At 41.5% G+C, this 19,658-nt stretch overlaps 1 protein-coding gene across 4 annotated transcripts; it reads right to left on the bottom strand.

The window, feature by feature from the left end:
- Positions 1–174: 174 nt before the first annotated feature.
- DHRS7 (dehydrogenase/reductase 7) lies at positions 175–16,039 on the bottom strand. Of its 4 annotated transcripts, none has more exons than XR_001602101.2 (7): positions 15,907–16,039; positions 10,013–10,165; positions 7,631–7,737; positions 6,924–7,163; positions 4,320–4,442; positions 1,689–3,194; positions 175–367 (listed from the first exon to the last, which is right to left on the bottom strand). XR_001602101.2 is itself a non-coding variant. In XM_016198212.2 (7 exons), exons 1-7 carry the CDS (start codon positions 16,037–16,039, stop codon positions 323–325), a joined length of 1,017 nt encoding a protein of 338 aa, XP_016053698.2. In that variant the 3' UTR covers positions 175–322. The 4 variants fall into 4 exon arrangements, 2 of the variants coding, with proteins under 2 accessions (XP_016053698.2, XP_016053697.2); XR_001602102.2 differs by having other exon boundaries at positions 2,464–3,194; XM_016198212.2 differs by having other exon boundaries at positions 2,979–3,194.
- Between the last annotated feature and the right edge of the window lie 3,619 nt (positions 16,040–19,658).

The following is a 19,658-nucleotide window of genomic DNA, read 5'->3' as shown; positions in this document are numbered from 1 at the left end:
CCCAGCACTCAGCTTTGTGTAATACCCCATACATTTCCATTAAATGGATTACTTTAATTCTTTGATTAGCATTCTGCTAACCTAGATTTTAAGCATAAACGCTAGAGTATGTTAAAATGCTCTTTTATCCAAGAGTGCAGTATTATTACCATCTTTATTGCAAGACTCATAGCAATCTTTTATTTATTGTTTATTACATATTGAAAGGAAAGTTGTGTCTATTAAGAAGTAAAATCACAAGTTAGTCGTTTGTGCACAAGAAGATGGCTGTTTTCATGTTTTCTGTTTCTCCTTCCAGGGGCTTGAAAATGCAAGTACTCTGTCAGTCATGTTTTCTCTTCCAGGCTTTAAAATAATCATCTGCAGCCTGTAACAAAGTGACAGTAACATGAATCAGTCCCTCCTTGTATTTACCCCAATTTTGGACAATTCCTTCTGTTTTAAGGAGCTATATAATTATGATTCACTGTAGAGAATCCTTATAAAACCTGGGCAAATGCTTAAATTAGAATAAAATTCATAGCTAAAATTCTAGATCTACATCATTATCTCCTCTATCACTGGTAAGCATCTGCTCATGTCATTTTGTAAATGCTAGAATCTCTATTATTACTCTTCTGGAGCAGCATATCATACCTACACTGACTTGCCTTAACAATTACAAAGAATCAAGATATTTAGAATTGAAATATTTTACAGATAACTCTAAAATGACTTGTGAACTTTTAGAATATTGCTTAAAATGTAAAACAAGGTAACTCAATCATCCCTAAGATGAGTGTGACATTTCATTTGGCGAGATATGCATTTACCACTACCAAGAATTTGCACTAAGACAAAAAATAAAACACAAAATTCAATGCAGCTATTGTTCCTAATCCCTTAAAATAATAAAGATTCATCAAAGTTCCAGACATGCTGTTCCTAGCCTCAAGGACAGAAACAAATTCAAATATTATCACCAAGTACATTTAGTTTGGGATAAAGCTATATTGGCATTCTCTTAACTTAGATACTTATAAACAAATCACAATAAGGAGATGGATATATATAATAGAAAACAACGTGGAGGAAAGAAGCACAGAGGAGAGAATTGAGTAAAAAGCGAGAAACAATTTTTTAAAGTTTCTATGGTATTGTGTGAAGAAGGAAGTATAATCTCTCAGAAATGATAGTGGGAAATGAAATCATGCCCAGTTTATCATTAAAAAAAAAGTGATAAAGCAATAAGACCATGTAATAAGCAATATATTAAAGAGAGTAGTAGGAAGAGAAAGGCCGTCACTGTTAGCAAGGGTTAGATGTAATCAAATGCTAGATTTACTGAATGTTTATATTTTACACTTAGATATTGTGTAAATAAAATAACATCTGCTACAGTGGGACTAAAACTCTAGCCCCTGGTCCTTCTTTTCCCTCTGAAACAATCATTTCTATAATGTATCATCTTTCTGCCCTATTATTTAACTCTTTGATCTTCACTATCTGTGAGTTCAATATTCCTGTACCACCTAAATGAAAGCATCAACAGCTAATCCTCAGTAAGTATAACACTCCACGGTGTGTTTTAAGAGTTTTCCGCATACTAACTAACTCAATCTCCATGACAATCCTATGACTAGATGCTATTGTCATCATTAATCTCCATTTTGTAGATGGGGATATTGACTTAGAGAGAAGTAACTTACCTTAGATCGCCTTAGATCATGGGACTGAATGGAGTAGAGCTGAGATTTCAACCCATGTAGCCTGGCACCAGGATGCTGTGTCACCTCTCTAGTAAGGTGGCCGTTACCTCTGGACTCTTATCCATCAGTGGGCACAATACCACTATATCAGCTGTACTCCAAATTTAAAACTCAGATGTAATCTTTGATGAAGCTCTACGTTTATAACCACCCTACACTACCTAGCCCCAACATTACCAAAACACTTATGATTTGGCCCAAAGCAAACTGGTCATAGTATAAGTTGGTAGAAAATGTATAGCCCTTCAGGATTTTTCAAGCTCTGGATGGGTTAGTACAGCATGGAAGTTTGATAACCTTTACGTCTCTAAGCATTTTAAGCATTTTTGCTTTTTTCACTAATTCATTTTGACTGTCCTACAAAAAGTTGAAGCAATTAAATGGCTAACAATTCATGGGTCGCTTAAATAGTGGTAGGTTACCTAATGATGTATATGGAATGATCCCATTTTACAATTCTTTATACATCAGTCCCTACTGACTTATTTCTAAAAGTATCACTGAAAGAAATACTTCAACAATAAAACCATCCAAAGAAATAACCTTTCTTTGTATAATCACATCTATAATTTTTGGCTTAACTCCTGACATTTCCTGTGCGGTTTATACATTAAACTCTTTTGATGGTCACAATTTTCTCAGAAATTGTTCATAATATTCCTCTTTTCTAAAAGAATGAGTGTTGAAAGTATGAGTGATCAGCACATTTTCTTACACAGGGACACAGGCACATCTCAGATGAGCAGAGTGCTTCTGGATCAAGTCAAAGGAACCAGCACTACCCAGCAAGAGCGCATCAGTTTAACAGCACAGTAAGTGCTTTGACAAAGGTAAGCACAGGGCTGAGGTTCACGCAGTCCTGGGAAGAAATGAGATGGGAGGCCAGGTATCAACCCAAGGAGGTGACACCGGAGCTGAGACTTGTAGGATGAGTAGGAGTCTGTGAGGAGGAAGAGCACGTGGCACATACTCTGGTCAAACAGCAAGTGCAGAAGGAAAAATGGCAATCTTCGACTTGATTTGACCTTGCAGCAAACTTCTTTCTCCAAGACCAGTAGTAATTTATAATAGACCAACAGCTATGCCTGGGGTGACAGAATACTTTTTATGTCTTTTGTACTGGTATCATGAGATTAGTGGCGAGTTAGTAAGACAAGTTTTTAAACGCTAGGAAACTTCACCCTTTCCTAAAGACTGATGCGTACTGAGAGACGTGTAACTTGTTCTTACCAGGCCCTTCTTGAAGTTCTCAATCCGCTTCTTCCCTACTTTGTCAGTCAGCCACCAGGCCCAGGTGGGCATGTACTGCCCCAAATATACCAGCGTCAAATAAGGCTGATCCGCGATCCAAACTTCTTTCAAGTCATTGGCCATGCAGATTAACATCAGCCGCACACAACGGCTGGTTGCCATCTTGTAGGACTGGTCTGGAACACTATCGACAGTCTAAGAAATTTTTAAAAAATTAAGTGAGTGGTATTTACCCAAGGTATTTCACATAACTTTTAAGCTAGAAAGGACCCAGAAGTCACCTGGTTGGGTGACTTTTTGATGTGACCTCGTGCCTCCTTAGAACCCCATAGGTACTAATAGGTGTCTATGATATTTCAAAAAGCCTAACAGGAATCAGATACTTACCAGATAAGACTATGCAAGCTAATTAAAAGATGAAGGTTCTTTGCTTTTAATTAGAATTGTATCATCTTAATGTACTTAATAATTATATATCACTTTAGTAATAAAAATCTTTAAGCGAATTAATACATACATTTAACAAATGAAATTCTATAAAACACAGAGTCCATGGGGGTAAAGTGGAGGAAAAGATAAAAGTGGTTTTTTTGGTACTGCTAATCTAGTCAACCCACTACCATTCTATAAATAAACAAACTGAGACTCAGAAAGGTAGTAACTCATCTGTGCTCACACGGATCACTGTAACAACCAGGTCCACTTTCCAAGTCCCGTGATTCCTATAATTGGGTGAATACTTACATAGAAGCATAAACACATTTATGTCTCAGTAGAACTAGATCTTAATGGAGAAGGAAAATTTCATGGTCTTTAGAGGGATTTTGTATTACTGAGTGACACTGGATTCTTTAAGAGACATCTGCTATTGATTTGATAAATCACTATGTGTAATCTGAGCTGGGGGAAGCACAAGCCTGGGTGAGGCTAACCTAAAAATATCACAATGCACTGAGTCTTTTGCTAAGCTCCTTCACCCTGATTCTTCTTTAAAAGCCCAGTAAGTTGAATATAATAAAAAATTCAGCCACACAGAACCTCTTAGCATTATTATAATTTGTGAGTTGATAGAAACTGAGTTTTTTACATCACATCATAATGGATTACTTACCAGTAGTATCTCAGCAATTTCTTTAGCCTTTATTAAAACTGGCTGCCAAAGCACTATCAGGTAATCTTAACAATTTTCCTAATGCCATGAGTTAAGGTTTGTAAATAAGTCATAAGCAGTTCTAACGGGAAAACCCTGAGGCACAGAAATATACAACCAACATACGACTACTAAAGCATTCATATTCTACCCCAACTAGAAGCTCTTACCTGTGTGATATCATTCATTAGTGCATTCTTCACAATATTTGATTGCACAGGTCCTGGGCAAATGTTAGAAACTACAATACCTGGGTATGTGGCAAGTTCAGATCGGAGGCCATTAAAAAAACCCTAGTAGGCCAAAAAAAAAAAAAAAAAGGCGAATAAAATAAATACAGACACATATTTCATGTTTACTAGTAGCATGAAATTTTCTTCAACTACTTATGAAGGACAATAGTGGCACATTATAAAAATATGTTCCAATATGAGTAGAGAGCAGGAACTGTAATTGTGCAATCCTATTAGGCAATCAAGAAGAGCATTCTCAGCTATTTCCGGGTAGGAATGATTCACCTGTTTGGTAGTGGGAGATCATACGATCAGTGTTTTTATGGTAGGCAAGCGCTGGATGGGTGAAAAACTACCCCCCGGAGATTCTGATACACGCTACTTAGACCAAACCCCATATCCCTATTCCAAAAGGAGGGCATGTTCCCATGAGAATCACTCAGATTTGGTTTCTTTTTATCCCTCAAAGTGGTCAAAAGTGCCAATATTAGGGCAAGAGGCAGTGAACGGGATTAGTACTTAACAGAAACTCTCATCAAGAAGAGCCCAACTTTTTCTATTTATTACTACTTTAACAGACAACTGGTTTCAGCTAACAGTCATCTTTTCTGAGAAGTGAGACTCTACAGGGATGGAGAACGTCTGGCCCACAGGCAGATACGGCTCAAGAAAACATTTGGTCTGGCCCTGCCAAGGCAGCCACAGGCGGCACTCAAAATTCAATAAATCTAGAAGCTTTTTTCATAGCTAATTTTTAAGTTGATTAATTCTGATGGCCCGCAAAGTGATGTTACAAATACCCAAATGGCCCTTGGCAGAAAAAAGGTTCCCCACCCCTGCTCTAGCCTTAAAGATACTGGCCATTTCTAAACCAAACAGGGAGTAAACATCTACTTTCCCTAATTTAGGAAATGGTCCAAGACTACATTGTTATTAGGTGAGTTAACTACTGAAAAGCCTAAAGAGCTAACCCAGGGTACATTTATTTATGATCCAACAACACTAAAAAGTTACCAGCTCTTAACCCTGACCCCTAACAAACACAGGGCCTATGAGGATTCATGCTGTCAGAGACTAATACAGTGCCTAACTCAGATGGACAGGAAAAAGGCTTTCTAAGTGAATGAATGAATCATATCTTTAACTGTCTGCCCCTCTTCAGCAAAGAGGAGAGAGGACAGGCGCCATGAAAGCCAACAAGCCGGACACTAAAACCTCTCCTTGTCTGAAATCACACCTAGTATAGTGTGGGAACTTTTCATTGATAAACAAGTTCACTCTATAGCTCTGATGGGCATCGGGGAAGGAAATGTACTCTTCAAAGAGCCTTCTGGTTTCCATGTTCGGCTACTGGTGTAAGTAACCAGAGTCTCAATCTGCCACGTTGTGTCAGAGGATCAAATCCCGTAATAAAACAGTGAGTCTTGGAGGGCAGGCCAGACACCTCAGATTGCATCTGACTGAAAGCATCCTGCATGTCTTATGAGACACTAGGTGCCAAACAGATGGGGCAGCTGCCTTCCCTCATCTACCAGCCTGAGACTTGCCCAACGGCCCTGCAGGAAGTGACTGATACCCTATATTACCAGGTATGAGGAAATCATCAGGGTAGCATTCCATTTCGTCACTCTCTCCAACTGTATGCTTTCCACAACAGAAAGGACGTACTAAGGAACCAAAGCTTCACGTTTTCATGAAACTGATGATCATTCAGCCATCATCTCATTATTCCAACAGTGAAACATTCTATATAAACTGACCTTCAACAGCATTAATTATAAATTATGTGTCTCCTTTAATCATTCTTCTCCTCTTGGCCTTATGACTTAAAATGTCCCATGTTATAGTTTAACATTTCTTCATATCCACTCTTAGCCAACTTTAAACATTCATTTGTTCCTAATATTCACATCTCATAAGTTAAGCAAACCAAATCAAGCTTTTCTCCTGGCCTCTGCCTTGACTAGATTTTCTCCTTCCAGTGCACCCAGGGTAAATAGAGTCAAAGCTAGTCCCAGCAAGGGATATGAAGCTCAGGGCTAATCATCTAGTGCGCAGTTCCTATTTCTGACATACTTACATATTTATACCAGGTAAGATAAATCCCACGTACAAGGGGAAAGGAAAAAGAAGTCACAGAAATGGGGAGGAAAACTACATCCTTAAGTAAGTAAAGAAATGAGAGGTGGATCCCAAATTTGCCATGAAGATGTGGTAGAAATGAAGAGAAGGCGAAGGGTGACATGTTGACTAGACTATATAATTCTTGAGGGCAGGGACCATATGTCATCTTTATATCCCCAGGATCTGTTGTAGGGTATGACACAGTGTAGGTGCTCATTACACATTTGTTGAATTAGAAGGAGGTATGTGAGGCTCAAGCCTTTTTTAGCATCCTCCGAGGAGGTCATCTATCAAAGGTCTCCTTGGGTCTCTCTCTTTCTCCATCACTGCCCAGTTCCAATGACCTCTTGCAGTGATGGCCATATCCCCCATATACATTTAGGTCAATTCTATCAAAGTTAGTTTGAGCAGCCTTACCCGAAGAGCATGCTTGCTTGCGCAATATCCACTAGAAAGGGGTGCAGACAAGATACCCATGAAACTGTTCACAGTAAAAATCTTTCCTTGCTTCCTCTCAATCATATGAGGCAGAACACACTTTGTCAAGGACACTGTCCCTAAGTAGTTAAGCTCTATTAGCTCCTTGAAGACATCCAGGCTGGTTTCCACACACAGAGAACGCTGGGATCTTCCACCATTGTTGACCAGAATGTCGATCTAATCAATAAAATTAGAAAAGGGACACTTTGGTGACAACCTGTAGATGGATTGATGGAATCCCTAGGGATGATTGCTTATATTGTTAACCTGAAGAATCACTGGCACAGAATGGTGTATTTGCAGAAGTCAGTAATAAAAACATAAAATAAAAAACAGAATTCACCTATGGAATTAAATTCCTATTTTAGGTGACTCTTTATGGAAAGTAGTAAATGTCATAAAAATAAAAGGCACTGTATTTTTAGCTTCTTTTGTTCTACATGGAGAAGTTAGTACTTGTTAAGGTGTTAAAAGTACTAATTTCACAAAGCCAAAGATTCAGAGATTAAGAGGCCAAACTCATGGGCCTTGATCTCACTGCATGGACCCATTTGCCTAAAACCCTTTTAATGATAGCACCACAGATGGGAATCTCTTTTGCAGCTACTTCAAAGCAAAACTTATCAATTCAAAATGCTACTTACTTTACCAAACTCCTGGAGAACCGCTTTGGTAGCCACTTCATGTGAACTTATGTCAGTCAGGTCAAGGGGCAAAACAAGTATATCTTTTCCTTTTAAATTGCCATTCTCTAAATAAAGACACTCAAAAATTAGTGTGGAAGTCGTGCAATAGTTCATTCAAGCTCCTTGCTACCTGCATGAAGTTCAACACACATCCTACAACCAGACTTGGCAACAAACTCATTTCTGAGCGGCCCTGTAGAAGAGTTTCTCGGTGATCAAGAAGAGGACTGGTGGTAATACGGCAACGTCTTATCGGACAAAAAGCTGGCTGGGAACACAGGAAGTAGACTGGCTCTCCTCAACTTGTACATAAACAGTCTAACATTGGAACAGACTAGAAGAAATCAAGACTATACTACATTCCAAAAAAAATAATTTTGGAGCAATTTCTTTAAAGAGGTGCTTTTGTTTTATGATAGGTTTACAAAGTTAGTTGCTCTTTAACACACACTGAAAAACAAAGTTTATGCTGAAGATCAGTAAGAAGCTCAGAGCTCTCCAGTGACATGACACATAGACGCTTCCAGAGGCTAAGGATCCCAGGAGGCAAACAAGGAAAATTACATAATCTTGGACTTCCCAACCAGGAAACATGTTGGATTGTAATGGCCCTTTCTATTTCTGTTCATTTTTAAAAAATAAATAAAAGGCAAGCCCTGGCCTGCATGGCTCAGTGATTAGAATCTTGGCCCATGCACCAAAGGGTCACGGGTTTGATTCCTGGTCAAGGGCACGTATCTGGGTTTCAGGTTTGATCCCCAGCCTCCCAGGATTGTGTGCGAGAGGCAACCAATCTGTCTCTCTCTCTCACATCAATGTTTCTTCTCTCTCTCTTGCTCTCTCCCTCCATCCTCCCCTCCTTTCCACTCTCTCTGAAAAAATCAAATGGAAATAATATCCTCAGGTGGGGATTAAAAAAAAAAAAAAAAAGAAAACTGAAACTAATTTTCTTGAACTCTAACCTTGGAATGCAACAAGTAATGCCAATAAGAAAAAAACAAACAAGTAGAGAAAAATAAAGGAATATAAAGGCTTTATGGGCAAAAGAGTAAACTGTGAAACAATAAGTATTTCAAGAGAAAGAGAAAAGTTTGCACCAGTTTGCACAGATATAAGAAAAACAATCAGCCTCATACCCACTAAGAAGTGTTGACACAGTTCATCTCTGCCAGTATAAGGCTTGCAAGTCTCAACAGTGGAAAGCAACCACCATAAGAAATGGCCCAGGCCTGGCCAGTGTGCTCAGTGGTTAGAGCATCCCGCGCGCCGGCCCCCCCCCCCCATGCACCAAAGGGTTGAGGGTTCGATTCCCACTCAAGGGCACATACCTGGGTTGCAGGTTCCATCCCTGGCTCTAGTTGGGGTGGGTGCAGGAGGCAACCGATCACTGTGTCTTAAATCAATGTTTCTCTCTTTCCTTCTCTTTCTCTCCCCCTTCCTCCCTCCCTTCCACTCTCTCTAAATATCAATGGGAAAAATATCCGAGGGTGAGGATTAACCAAAAACAACAACAAAAAAGGAAATAGCCCAGGGCAGAAACACAAGAGGCCTTTGAAAGCAGTATCTTGAAAGAGCCCTTGTGGCTTTGGCAACTGTTCTGCATGGCTGCGTGGTTAGTTCCATCAGCAAAGTGAAAGAAAGATTTCTAAAGTATGGTAAGTAGATGACCAGATAAATGGTCTGCTAGCAAATTCAAAATTATCTCAGTTTAGATAATAAATGTCCATGAGAAGTAATAACTTTATTACTTAAGGCTGCTTTCAATGTGAACAGAACTATACCAAAACCCAAACAAAAATAAATGGTGTCACCCTAGATATTAATAGGAAAAATATCTCAAGTTGTATTTTTTACACTTAATTCACTTCCTGTTCTTTCATCCTTTATAACAACAATCTTATACCGTCTCATATGACTTCAACATCGGACATTTTAGCAGAATGAGTCAGAATCCTTTCTAATTAAATTTCTATGGTTACATACATGTCTGTCATACATAAAAACCAAACTCTTCCTTCTTTAAAACAAAAATATAAGGCATTTATTTGGTTCCTAAAAATCCACCAACATTTGAGAGAATTGGTGGTCACTCCCTGATGCCAAGAGACAGTACCAAAAAAAAAATAGAAAGGCAGCAGAAAAAGGGAAGAAAAAGGCAAGGGCAGCTAACTAAGGGATGACAAAGGAAGAGGCTTTGGGTGAACACACCTGGAGCATCTGGAACCAGAGTGGACTGCCCGGGAAAATCCCACTTTTGCCGCTGAAATTCCCCAAACTGTCTTTGGGTTTGGATTTTGATTTATTTCTAAGAAGCACTGCTGCTGTTTCAGATTTCCTTACCAAGGCATCTTCTTTTCACCCTTTCCAGCTCATGCACTCTTCTGGCCGACAGCACCAGAGAAACTCCTAGTTTAGACAGCTGGTAAGCCAGCTCCTCGCCAATCCCACTGGATGCTCCAGTCACCCACACCACCATGTCGGTCAGCTCCCATTCTATTGAGAAAAGAGCGAGGGTTGAGGGGGGGAAAATAAGCTGTGAATCACACCCAGATCCAAAGATTAGCCAAAAAAAGGGGGGGGAGGTTTTAAACAATACCCCTAATTGTGAAGATATAATGTGTGGAACTTAAAAATTTAAATATCCCGTTTATGGCCTTGCTTGTGGTGATGGTCTCACAGGTGTATACTTATCTCCAAACTCATCAAGGTGTATGTATTAACTGTGTGCATTTTTATATGATCAACATACCTCAATAAAGTGATTTAAATCTTTTTAAATTAAATATCCTAAGAAAACAACTCCTACCCAATAAAAAAATTTTTAAAAAGCATGAATACAAATCACATCAGTAACAGCAACTCATTCTTTTGTGTATTCCAGACTCTTGGGGGAGTTTTCCAGACTTCACTTCAAGGTAAGCCTTAGAACTCCACGGTGTGACTTCAAGGCTCTACTAACCTATGTATTTCATGGAGAAAACGGAAGGTAAGTGAGTAGAAAGTCTGCCTAGGCTCACATTCTCACTTTCCTTCTCCACAAAAGGAGGGATTCAGGTAAGATGATCACCCAAGGTCCCACCCAGTTTCAGTTCTATGATTCTAATTTCTTGCGATGGAGGTATTGATAATGAATCTGAATACGCTAAGTTCTACTCTATGGTATGGTGGAGCCACCCTGGACTTTTAAAGTCATGTTTTCCCCAACTGTGAGCATACCTGATGCCTATCAGGTACAGGTCATTTCGCAAAGGCGTTCCCCAAATGCCTGCGCTCTCGCCTTAGGAGGTGCTGGCAGTCTGCCCGCTAAGAAAAGCACAGGCCAGGGAGTGAAATGCCCAGCTCTGCCTGCCCGCTCGGGTGCTGCCAAAGACGGTAAAAATGGTGAGTAATAAAGGAACGGCGAGTGGCTTATTCTCCTTGTGTCCAATGAAAGTGTATTTGCACTGCAGGAGACGACAGCCACTGTCTACTTAAAATCGCAGCGTCACTGTCACAAAACGTTCCTCTGTGCCTTTTATTCATTAAAATATGTGTGATTTAGCAAAAACAGCAAGCCAGGTATCACTTAACATACGTATTCCTGGTTTCCAATTAGAAAAGTTAAAAATCAGGGAACAAGTTTACTATTTCAGTCAAGCGATTCCACAACCTGTCAGGCTGAGAGTCTGAGCTCCGGACACAGCCAGGGTTCGAATCCCAGCTCCACCGCACACGGCGGTGAACCGCTCCTGTGTGAGCTCGGAGCCTTACTCTTCTACAACTGGAAAATGGGATTCATAATAAAAACCCCTCCACAGGTTGTTGAGAGGAATGAGTTAAAACGTGTAGAGTTCCCAGAGCTGGGTCTGACACATAGTCGGTGCTTTATAAAATGTCAAGTGTAATTATTGCTAAAATTCTTTAACAAATGGACGTTTTGACAGCAAAACATAAGATATTCACTCAATAACTTGTGTGTTCCAATTTCTCCAGCCAAGGGCAAAGGGGTTACTAATGGCTTAACGTTTTCTTGTTACTTCCTATGTGTTTAAATGCATTACCTATTGACACCCTCCCAAGAACCTTATAAAATAAGAATTATGTCAATTTTATAAAAAAAGGAAACAGGTTCAGAGAAATTCATTTACCCCACCAGACTATAAACTCCCTTAAGGCCGAGACCTTGTGTGCCTTGTTCCTTGCTGCGTCCTCGGGGCCTAGCACACTGTACTATAAAAAACTGTGGAATGAACACCCGAGAGCCCTAGCAGAGCTGGGGTATGAGCCCAGGTACACCAAGCTCCATAATCCACACTGACCACTAGTCTATGATGCCCACATTTTAATATGATCAATATGTTAAAACCCAACTGTTTCTTAGCCATTCAAGAAAAAGCAACTTGTCCTCAGTAAAGAGGTTCTGTGTAAATATCTGAACTAAAGATGGAAACATCCCAAATACCATGTCTAGGCTACCCAGCTTTCCCATCATTTAATGTGCTTTCACAGAAAGGCACAAATGAGCCCCCTTCCTGAAGGACTTTCTCAGGAATGGCAAAATGTATATTCAGAGAGCCATTTATTCATTCATCAACCACTCATTGTTCCAAAGTTCTGCAATCCTCAGACTCTAGGGTAAATACAGGTTATTTGTAACTATTTACTAACTAGCATAGCACTAACAAAGATTTCATTTTTACCCCAATATGCAAATGTTATTTCAGTCCAATGAGGAAAACCCCAGGTTCATGTTTACCTTAGTACACCTGCAGTTCTGGAACCTTCCTAGAGAAGAAAACCTTTTTTTTAGCACCAACTTTTGCTTGCCAATTCCACAGGATCTGGCATACACAGTGGCCTCCCTCAAAAGCCTCTGGAAGCAGATTCTCGAGGTTGAGAGGAAATTTATGGTTCAACCCCAAACCCAGTTTGAGAATTCTCTCCTCAGGTTGACTAGCCTCTACTTTATTCCCTCACAGGAGGAGGAAGCTAGTTACCTCTGAGACACTTGCTCCTTTTGGGGACCAGTCTAATCATTCAAGGAGTTCAAGGATTCTGACATCGATGGGCTATACCTTTAACTTCTCCTGGCCAGCATCTGACGCCCTTTGGCATCAGAAAGAGTAAATCAAGCCTGCCTTGCACATGACAATCCTGCATTTATTTGAAAACAGCTGTCATGTCTTCCCGAAGTCCTCTCCTCTCTCGCTTCTCGAAGGCTACATAATACATAAACACCTCCAATTTCTGCTACCTTCCCTCAGATGACATGGAATCAGGTTTCCACACTCTTCCGCTCACACCCCTCTGCACAAGCTCTAGTTGGTCGATGTCCCTATTGAAGGGAGCTGGCCTGAGCAGGACACGGGATTCCCACGGGGTCTGTACAGTTCAGAACAGGGCGAGATGACTGAACTGCTTCCCTTGTCCCCCAGAAGACAGGCTGTGTGAGGGCCTGGACAGTGGCTGCATCAGTCACTGCTGGGTCCCCAGTGCCCAGCACAGAGGCAGACACAAGTTACAGAAGACATCTGTTGTTGTTTGCAGTTTGTTACTTCAAGACACTAAATATCTCCCAGGCTTGCCTAACTTTTCTGGCATTCACTTCACTAGTGGACCTATATTGAGATTACTGTCAACTAAAACCTGAGTTTTCCTCACATGTGCTGCTGTTGAGACTCCCTACTCTGGACTTGTGCCATAGATTTTTTTCTGGATCAACGTGCAGCATCTAAAATTAGTCACCCTTAAATGTCATCATGTGAGATATATGCTTGGAAACACAGACAATTTCTCTAGAAGGACACATAGAAGGTGGGAAACGGTGGTTGCCTCCAGGAAGGCATACTGCGTAGCTGGAGGACAAGGCTGGGAAAGAGCTTGACTTTTCACTGTATAACCTTTTGTATTTTTAACTTTCTATTATGTGAGTATACTGTTCATTTGCTAGTAATAAAAAATAATAAATCTCCAGAGAACTTAAGGAGGATAATTTTTTTTTTCACCTTGATAAGAGTTTGCCCATCTTTCCAGTCTGAGCTGTTCTGTTGTTATCACCCCTAGCCACAGGAGTCCTGTAAGTCATTTTTTTCCCTAATAACTCCCCCATGGAATTTTAATTCCACTGATATACTATGTATCTGTTTATGTACTGTATGTATATCTGTGGTTTATACATAAGTTCTATAAAGTTTACTCCAGCAAGAATGGCCGAATTTAAAAATTAAAATCTTTTAACATTTAACTTAACTTTATATCTGTATTTGCTGAATAACTTTTAATGCAATGTGTTTACTTAAATAACATATTAAACTACATATGCAAATTAGCAAATTATATACCCACATAATAGCAATGTAATTAAATGTATTTAAAATCCTCCAAAATTATTTTTCCAGTAAAAAACATTGAAAAAAACAAAGTTCTTCAAATTTATGTTTAGTAACTAAATTTATGTTTAGTAACTAAATTTATGTTTAGTAATTACATTAACTTTTAATTTTTGCTTGAAATGTGAAAATACCTTTTAATTAAGTAGCTGCTAGATGTTGTCAACATTTTCAGGGCTTGATATAATTAGCGGGTTGGATAACTTTTGTAGAATTAAATAACAAAATATAAACTATTTCTTTGTACTTCTCAAAGTCCAAGTTAATGCAAAATTACTGAGGATCAAACATAAACATCCACACAGCAGCCAGTAGGCAGGTGCGTGCCATCTCCTGAGATGGATCATACTATCAAGGGAGAGTCTGCAAATCACAGCCATCAATCTGCCATAGTTTTGCAGCACTGACCTTGCATAGACACATATGAACTTGATAATGTCAGTGTTGCACTTGTTATACTCTGCCCCGCGCCCCCCCCCCCCCCATAAAAAGAATGAGAGAAATGAAATACCAAAGAAGAAGGTTTTGTCAGGTAGGGTTGAGCTTTGGAGGGACACACTGTACCCTCTTAAGATTTTTAGTCCCCAAGAACCAATTTTCACACCCATGGAAGCAATACTGCTTCCCTTCTCTCCTGGCCCCATTTTGAAAGCACAGCAGCTCTCACTTCCAATCAAACTGCCTCACATGATGAATCTTTTCATACAGGAAACTTGGTCCAGGGAAATCCCACTTCCCCCGCCTTCATGGATCCAAAGCCTAACTTTGGGCAGGTCATTAAATTTCTATGAATATTAGTTTCCTACCTGGAAGATAAGATTAGCAAAGCTTACTTTGTACGAGTCCTTGTATAAAAATAAAGGTCACGTGTGTAAAGGGCCAAGCAAAATGCCCCCTTAGTATGCCAATAACGAAATGCCAACTCAGTTCTTTCTGGGGTTATACTTTTACGTATTCCAATGAGTAAGTAGGTGGAGAAATCCAGATGATGTGGAGAAAGAAAGGACGTTTTAACTGCTCTAACTAAAAATGAGTAACCAAAGGAGAATACAGAGCCTTTCAAATTCCTCATTGGGCAAATTCCATGGGGTTAATCACACATACTTTTCAACAGTTTCAACATTAAAAGTAAACGGTTATAGAAAGCAGTGCCTGTTCTTTCTTCATCCTGGTAAGAGTTTGCCTTGAAGAATAAATGTTTCCAAAGTCTACTTCCAGATTGCCCAATGTCACAGGTGGACGTCCCAACCTTATCTGTAGGTCCTTCCCAGCTAACGGGAAACCGCTCATCCCTGACCACACGCACTTCTCCACTCCGCGCCCCCCCCCCCCCCAATACAAGCAGCCCTCGCGCTCCTCGCGGCACTTCCAAGGCTTCTTGGAGTTCTTCTCCCGGGCATGTCCTCAATTTGACCCAAATAAAAACTTTTTTCTTGAATTTACGGAGGTCCAGGTCCTCTTTTCGTTTACAATATCAAATTTTACCGTTTCAAAACCCCAGGAGAGTGCGAAGCGGTGAGTAAACAGCCTCAGCAAGTAGAAACGCACAGCTCGCGTCCTAAAAGGGGTCTGTCCCCCTCACAAGCCCGGGGGGGGCGCGTTTCTCCAAGGACCGCCGCCCCGCGCAGCAGGCGCACTCCCGGAGCCGGGCAGCCCTGAGGGTGCGGGGGAACCCGCCCCGTCCCGCGCCCAGGACTTGGGCGCCCAAGCGAGAAAACAAAGCGCAGAGCAGCCTCCACCCCACCCCCCGCAGCCGCTGGGAGAGGCTCAGCCTGCGACGCGGAAGCTTCACGCCACCCGGACGGCCGCGGGGGCAGCGCAGGCTCGGCCGCAAGGGGCCCGCCTCCCTCTCCCGAGGGTCCTCACCTGGGCGTCGCCCCTGCCACTCGGCCCACAGCAGGGTCAGGTCGCCGTCGGCCCGCACGAAGCGCACCAGCTGCACCACCACCGCGAGCAGCGCGCACAGCGCCAGCAGCCAGAGCAGCAGGTCCCAGCTCATCTCGGCCCCGCGCCCGACGCCGCCGCAGGAAGGCGGACAGCGCCCGGCCGCGCAGAAGCGCTGCGGTGTCAGTGCGGCCGCCTCCCCGCCCCCCGCCCGCCTCCGGGCTCCGCCCAGCCCCGCACCGCCCCCGGAGCCCCTCCCCCGCCGCGCGCGTGGGCGTGGGGTGTCCCCGCGCGGCGCGCCGAGTGCCCCCCGCGGGCGGCGGCTGCCCGGGCTGCCTGCGTGTGCGCCCTGCCTCGGCTCGCCGTGGAAACAAAGGGCGTGGGTTTGTCACAGCAGAATCGGCTCTAGCAGTTGTTTTGCGGGCAGTTTTCAAGGCTCTGGTTGTGTCAACAGGAAGAGCACAAATATCTCCACTTAAGGACGCGGCCTCCTCCTTTTTTTCTTCAACTAGATGACTCGAACAAACCAAATTGATCCAGCCCCCGCGGGAGGAACCCAGGCTCTGAGTTAGATTGGCCCCGTGTCAGCTTGACTTTGGAAAGCTTGCTGCAAGTGACGTTGGCCTCGTTGCCCGACGAGAAAGCGCCGCTTCGGCCATGACTGCCCGCGAGCATTAGCGCTGGGAGCTCAGACTGGGGACCTGGGCCAACCCAGCTGAAGTTTGTAACTGCACCCTGGGCTGCCCCGATTAAATTATGTCTTTATCTGTGCGCACAAAGAATATGGAGTATGATTTAAACGAGAAAGTGCCTGTAATGGGCACAGGGGCTTGTACACAGTAATTCATCTTCTGTAATTCTCACTATTAATTCTCATTATTAACTATTTATTGTTCCCTTTATTATAATTTCTTAAACTTCAACCTGAAAGTCAGGGACTCTGTTTATAAGCTGTATATTCTGCATCCACAGAGTTCCCCTCACACGTGAAAGGGATAAGGATTTTTAAATTGTGATGAATCAGAAATTGGTTTGGGATTCCTTGAGGAAACTATGAGCTAGCTAACCTTTGATCTTGACTGATTGTTTACCCCTATTACAACTTGAAATAATATTGCTCAAAAGTGGCCCTCATTGGCTTGTCACCTTTACAATAGGGGTTTTATGTTCTTTATGATGAGTGACTTTTAAAAATAAGGTGCTTAAACATACCACACTGAGTCTCACTGCAATGAACAAATTCAAAGAGTTTCCTCTATGCCTGTATCCCTTTTTGTAAAATATAAGGGTTGAGTTAGCGGTAGTGTCCCAAGCCAGGCCATACTGTGGATGGGTAAACTGATTCTCCATCACAAACTCCAGCTGTTGGGAGGGTGAAAGGAGAACAGAGCTGCACATTGCAATTAGGGCAGTGGGAGATGGGACAGCAGGCCCAGACCCAGAAAAAACTCACCCAAAGTATATAATCTCTGACCTGTCCAGCCCTAGATATTAAGAAGTCTATGTGAGCTTGAAACATCTAAGTCTGAAAAATATGTCTTTGCTTTTTAATCTGATAATTTCGTCCAGTATGAATTTCTCACTCCAGTGTATGTACTTATTGTAAACTTATATACATAATTTTATGTACCTGCATTTATTAATTTATAAGCTGTCATTGTTAATTTTACGTGTTGGCTAGGCCATGGTGTCCAGTTTTTGGTCAAACACCCATCTAATTGTTGTTATGAAGGTATTTTTTAGATGTGATTAACATTTTAAAAAGTACACTTGAAAAGCAAGTTAGCCTCCACAATGTGGGTGGGTCTCGTCCAATCAGTTGAAAGCCTTCAATGAAAAAACACACTGAGGTACCCCGAGGAAGATCGAGTTCTGACTCCAGATTGTCTTTGAACTTGAACTCCATCATCAACTGTCCCTTCAGTTTCAGCCTGCTGACCTAGCCTGCAAATTGTAGATTTGATCGCCCCCACAATCAGGTGAGCCAATTCCTTAAGCTAAATTTCTGTGTATATGTGTATATATATGTATATGTATATGTGTATATGTATTTCCTGTTGGTTCCATTTCTGTGGAGACCCCTAAGACACAAACTGTAATAAAACTACACAGTCATTTCACCTCAACAGCAGTTCATGCACTAGAAAATGAAAACAACCATTAATATACAAATTTCAACATCGGAAATTTCAATTTACCTAAATAGAGGCATAATTCATTTTGGAATTCAATTATGTTTAAAGAATCTGTTACTCTCATTAGAAAAACAACTATTATAATGGATATCTTTGCAGTGCAAAATTGTCCTCATCCGATCTCTTCACCAGTGAGAAAAATCCAGCCTCCGAATCCGTTGCCTCTGGGGAAGATGCTCAGCAAGTTCTTTTCACAAATAGCAGCCATCAGAATTGCCTCTTCCCACTTTGCACAGAATTTATTGCAAAACTCGGAGCCAAAGTGCTCAAAGCAGAAGGACAGGTAAACAAATGAAGGAGCTTCCTGAGGCCGGTGGGGCAGGTGAACCCCAGTCTCTCCTGGATCGGTCCATTCATGAGCTGACAGAATTTTAACCATTTAAATATAAAATTTCAATAATTAAAAAAAAAAAAATACCGATTCGAACATAAGCTACGTTATTTCCTCTATGAATGGGGAAACTTAAGCATCTGCCAGGAGACAAGGGGAGAATCACTGTCACTTAGTCTCCCTTCTCTATTTCCATTTGGAAGGAGCATCGGCTGCTCCCTCTCCTAAAGTCGTGGTGTTTTTTTCATGAGGCCAGGACAGCACTAAAGAATGTGCCCATCGTGCAAGGCCCACGAGCCAAGGCGATGGCCCATCAGTTAGGATAGGATCCTTTCACAATTAGGGAGAAAGGACTGAAATCACACTCTGTTTCAGCCCCCTGCCGCATGCTTCTGACAGCACACAGACTTACTCTCAGCTGAAGTGTCTGTTTTGGCGTATTCTAGTGTGGGGCGAAAGCCTCCCTATCCAGGCCACGATTCACAGATAAAAACAGAATGAACTCAACACCACGGTCTAATTACACAAAATATTGAGACACTGTTCTTGATTAATTTTCACTAGAAAGAGCTTCAAAACATTTAATTGCTACTTAACACCTGCATGTATTGGACAGGCATCAACAGTGGCGACTTTCTTATTTTTAAGCATTTAAAAACAAAAAGCTTTTCAATCTAGAAGCCCCACAGGGACCCAGTTAAGAGTGCATAGAAACTAGGTCATGGCTGAGAACAATGGATGGTCAAATGGAGAAAGTTCTAGGCTTTTGTGCAACAGAACTTCCGGCCTCTCTAATTCCTGGAGTCCCTTGTATGCTCTGGTGCTTGTTTTCCTTGGCAGAAGCCAAATACAACTTTAAAACAATAATGAAAGTGAAAAAGACCACAGCTTCCCTCCTCAATGTTGCATTTTTCCAGTCTTGCCTACCCAGCTTTCCTTTCATCTTGAAATGTCTTAAAGAATGTTATTTGCAGTAATTAAATTTCCTTAAACAGCTCTTCCTTCTCTTTCCAATTCTGCTGCAAACCTTCACTCCCTCTTTCCCACTCCCATCCTCTAGAAAATCTTTTCAGGTTACCTGGAGACATAATCACCTCCTCCCTAGTCTCATCTCTTCTACAATTACTTCTGATGGGAACTATGTCTGATATTGCTCTCTAATCATTTTCAGGGTTAATATAGTATTGCCCCAAAGGAACTTTAAGTTC

Source organism: Miniopterus natalensis, chromosome 1 (genome assembly GCF_054644295.1).
Source record: "Miniopterus natalensis isolate mMinNat1 chromosome 1, mMinNat1.hap1, whole genome shotgun sequence".
NCBI classification, from domain to species: Eukaryota; Metazoa; Chordata; class Mammalia; order Chiroptera; family Miniopteridae; genus Miniopterus; species Miniopterus natalensis.
Note: the sequence above shows the minus strand (reverse complement) of the source record. Positions and strands in the feature narration are given on the sequence as shown.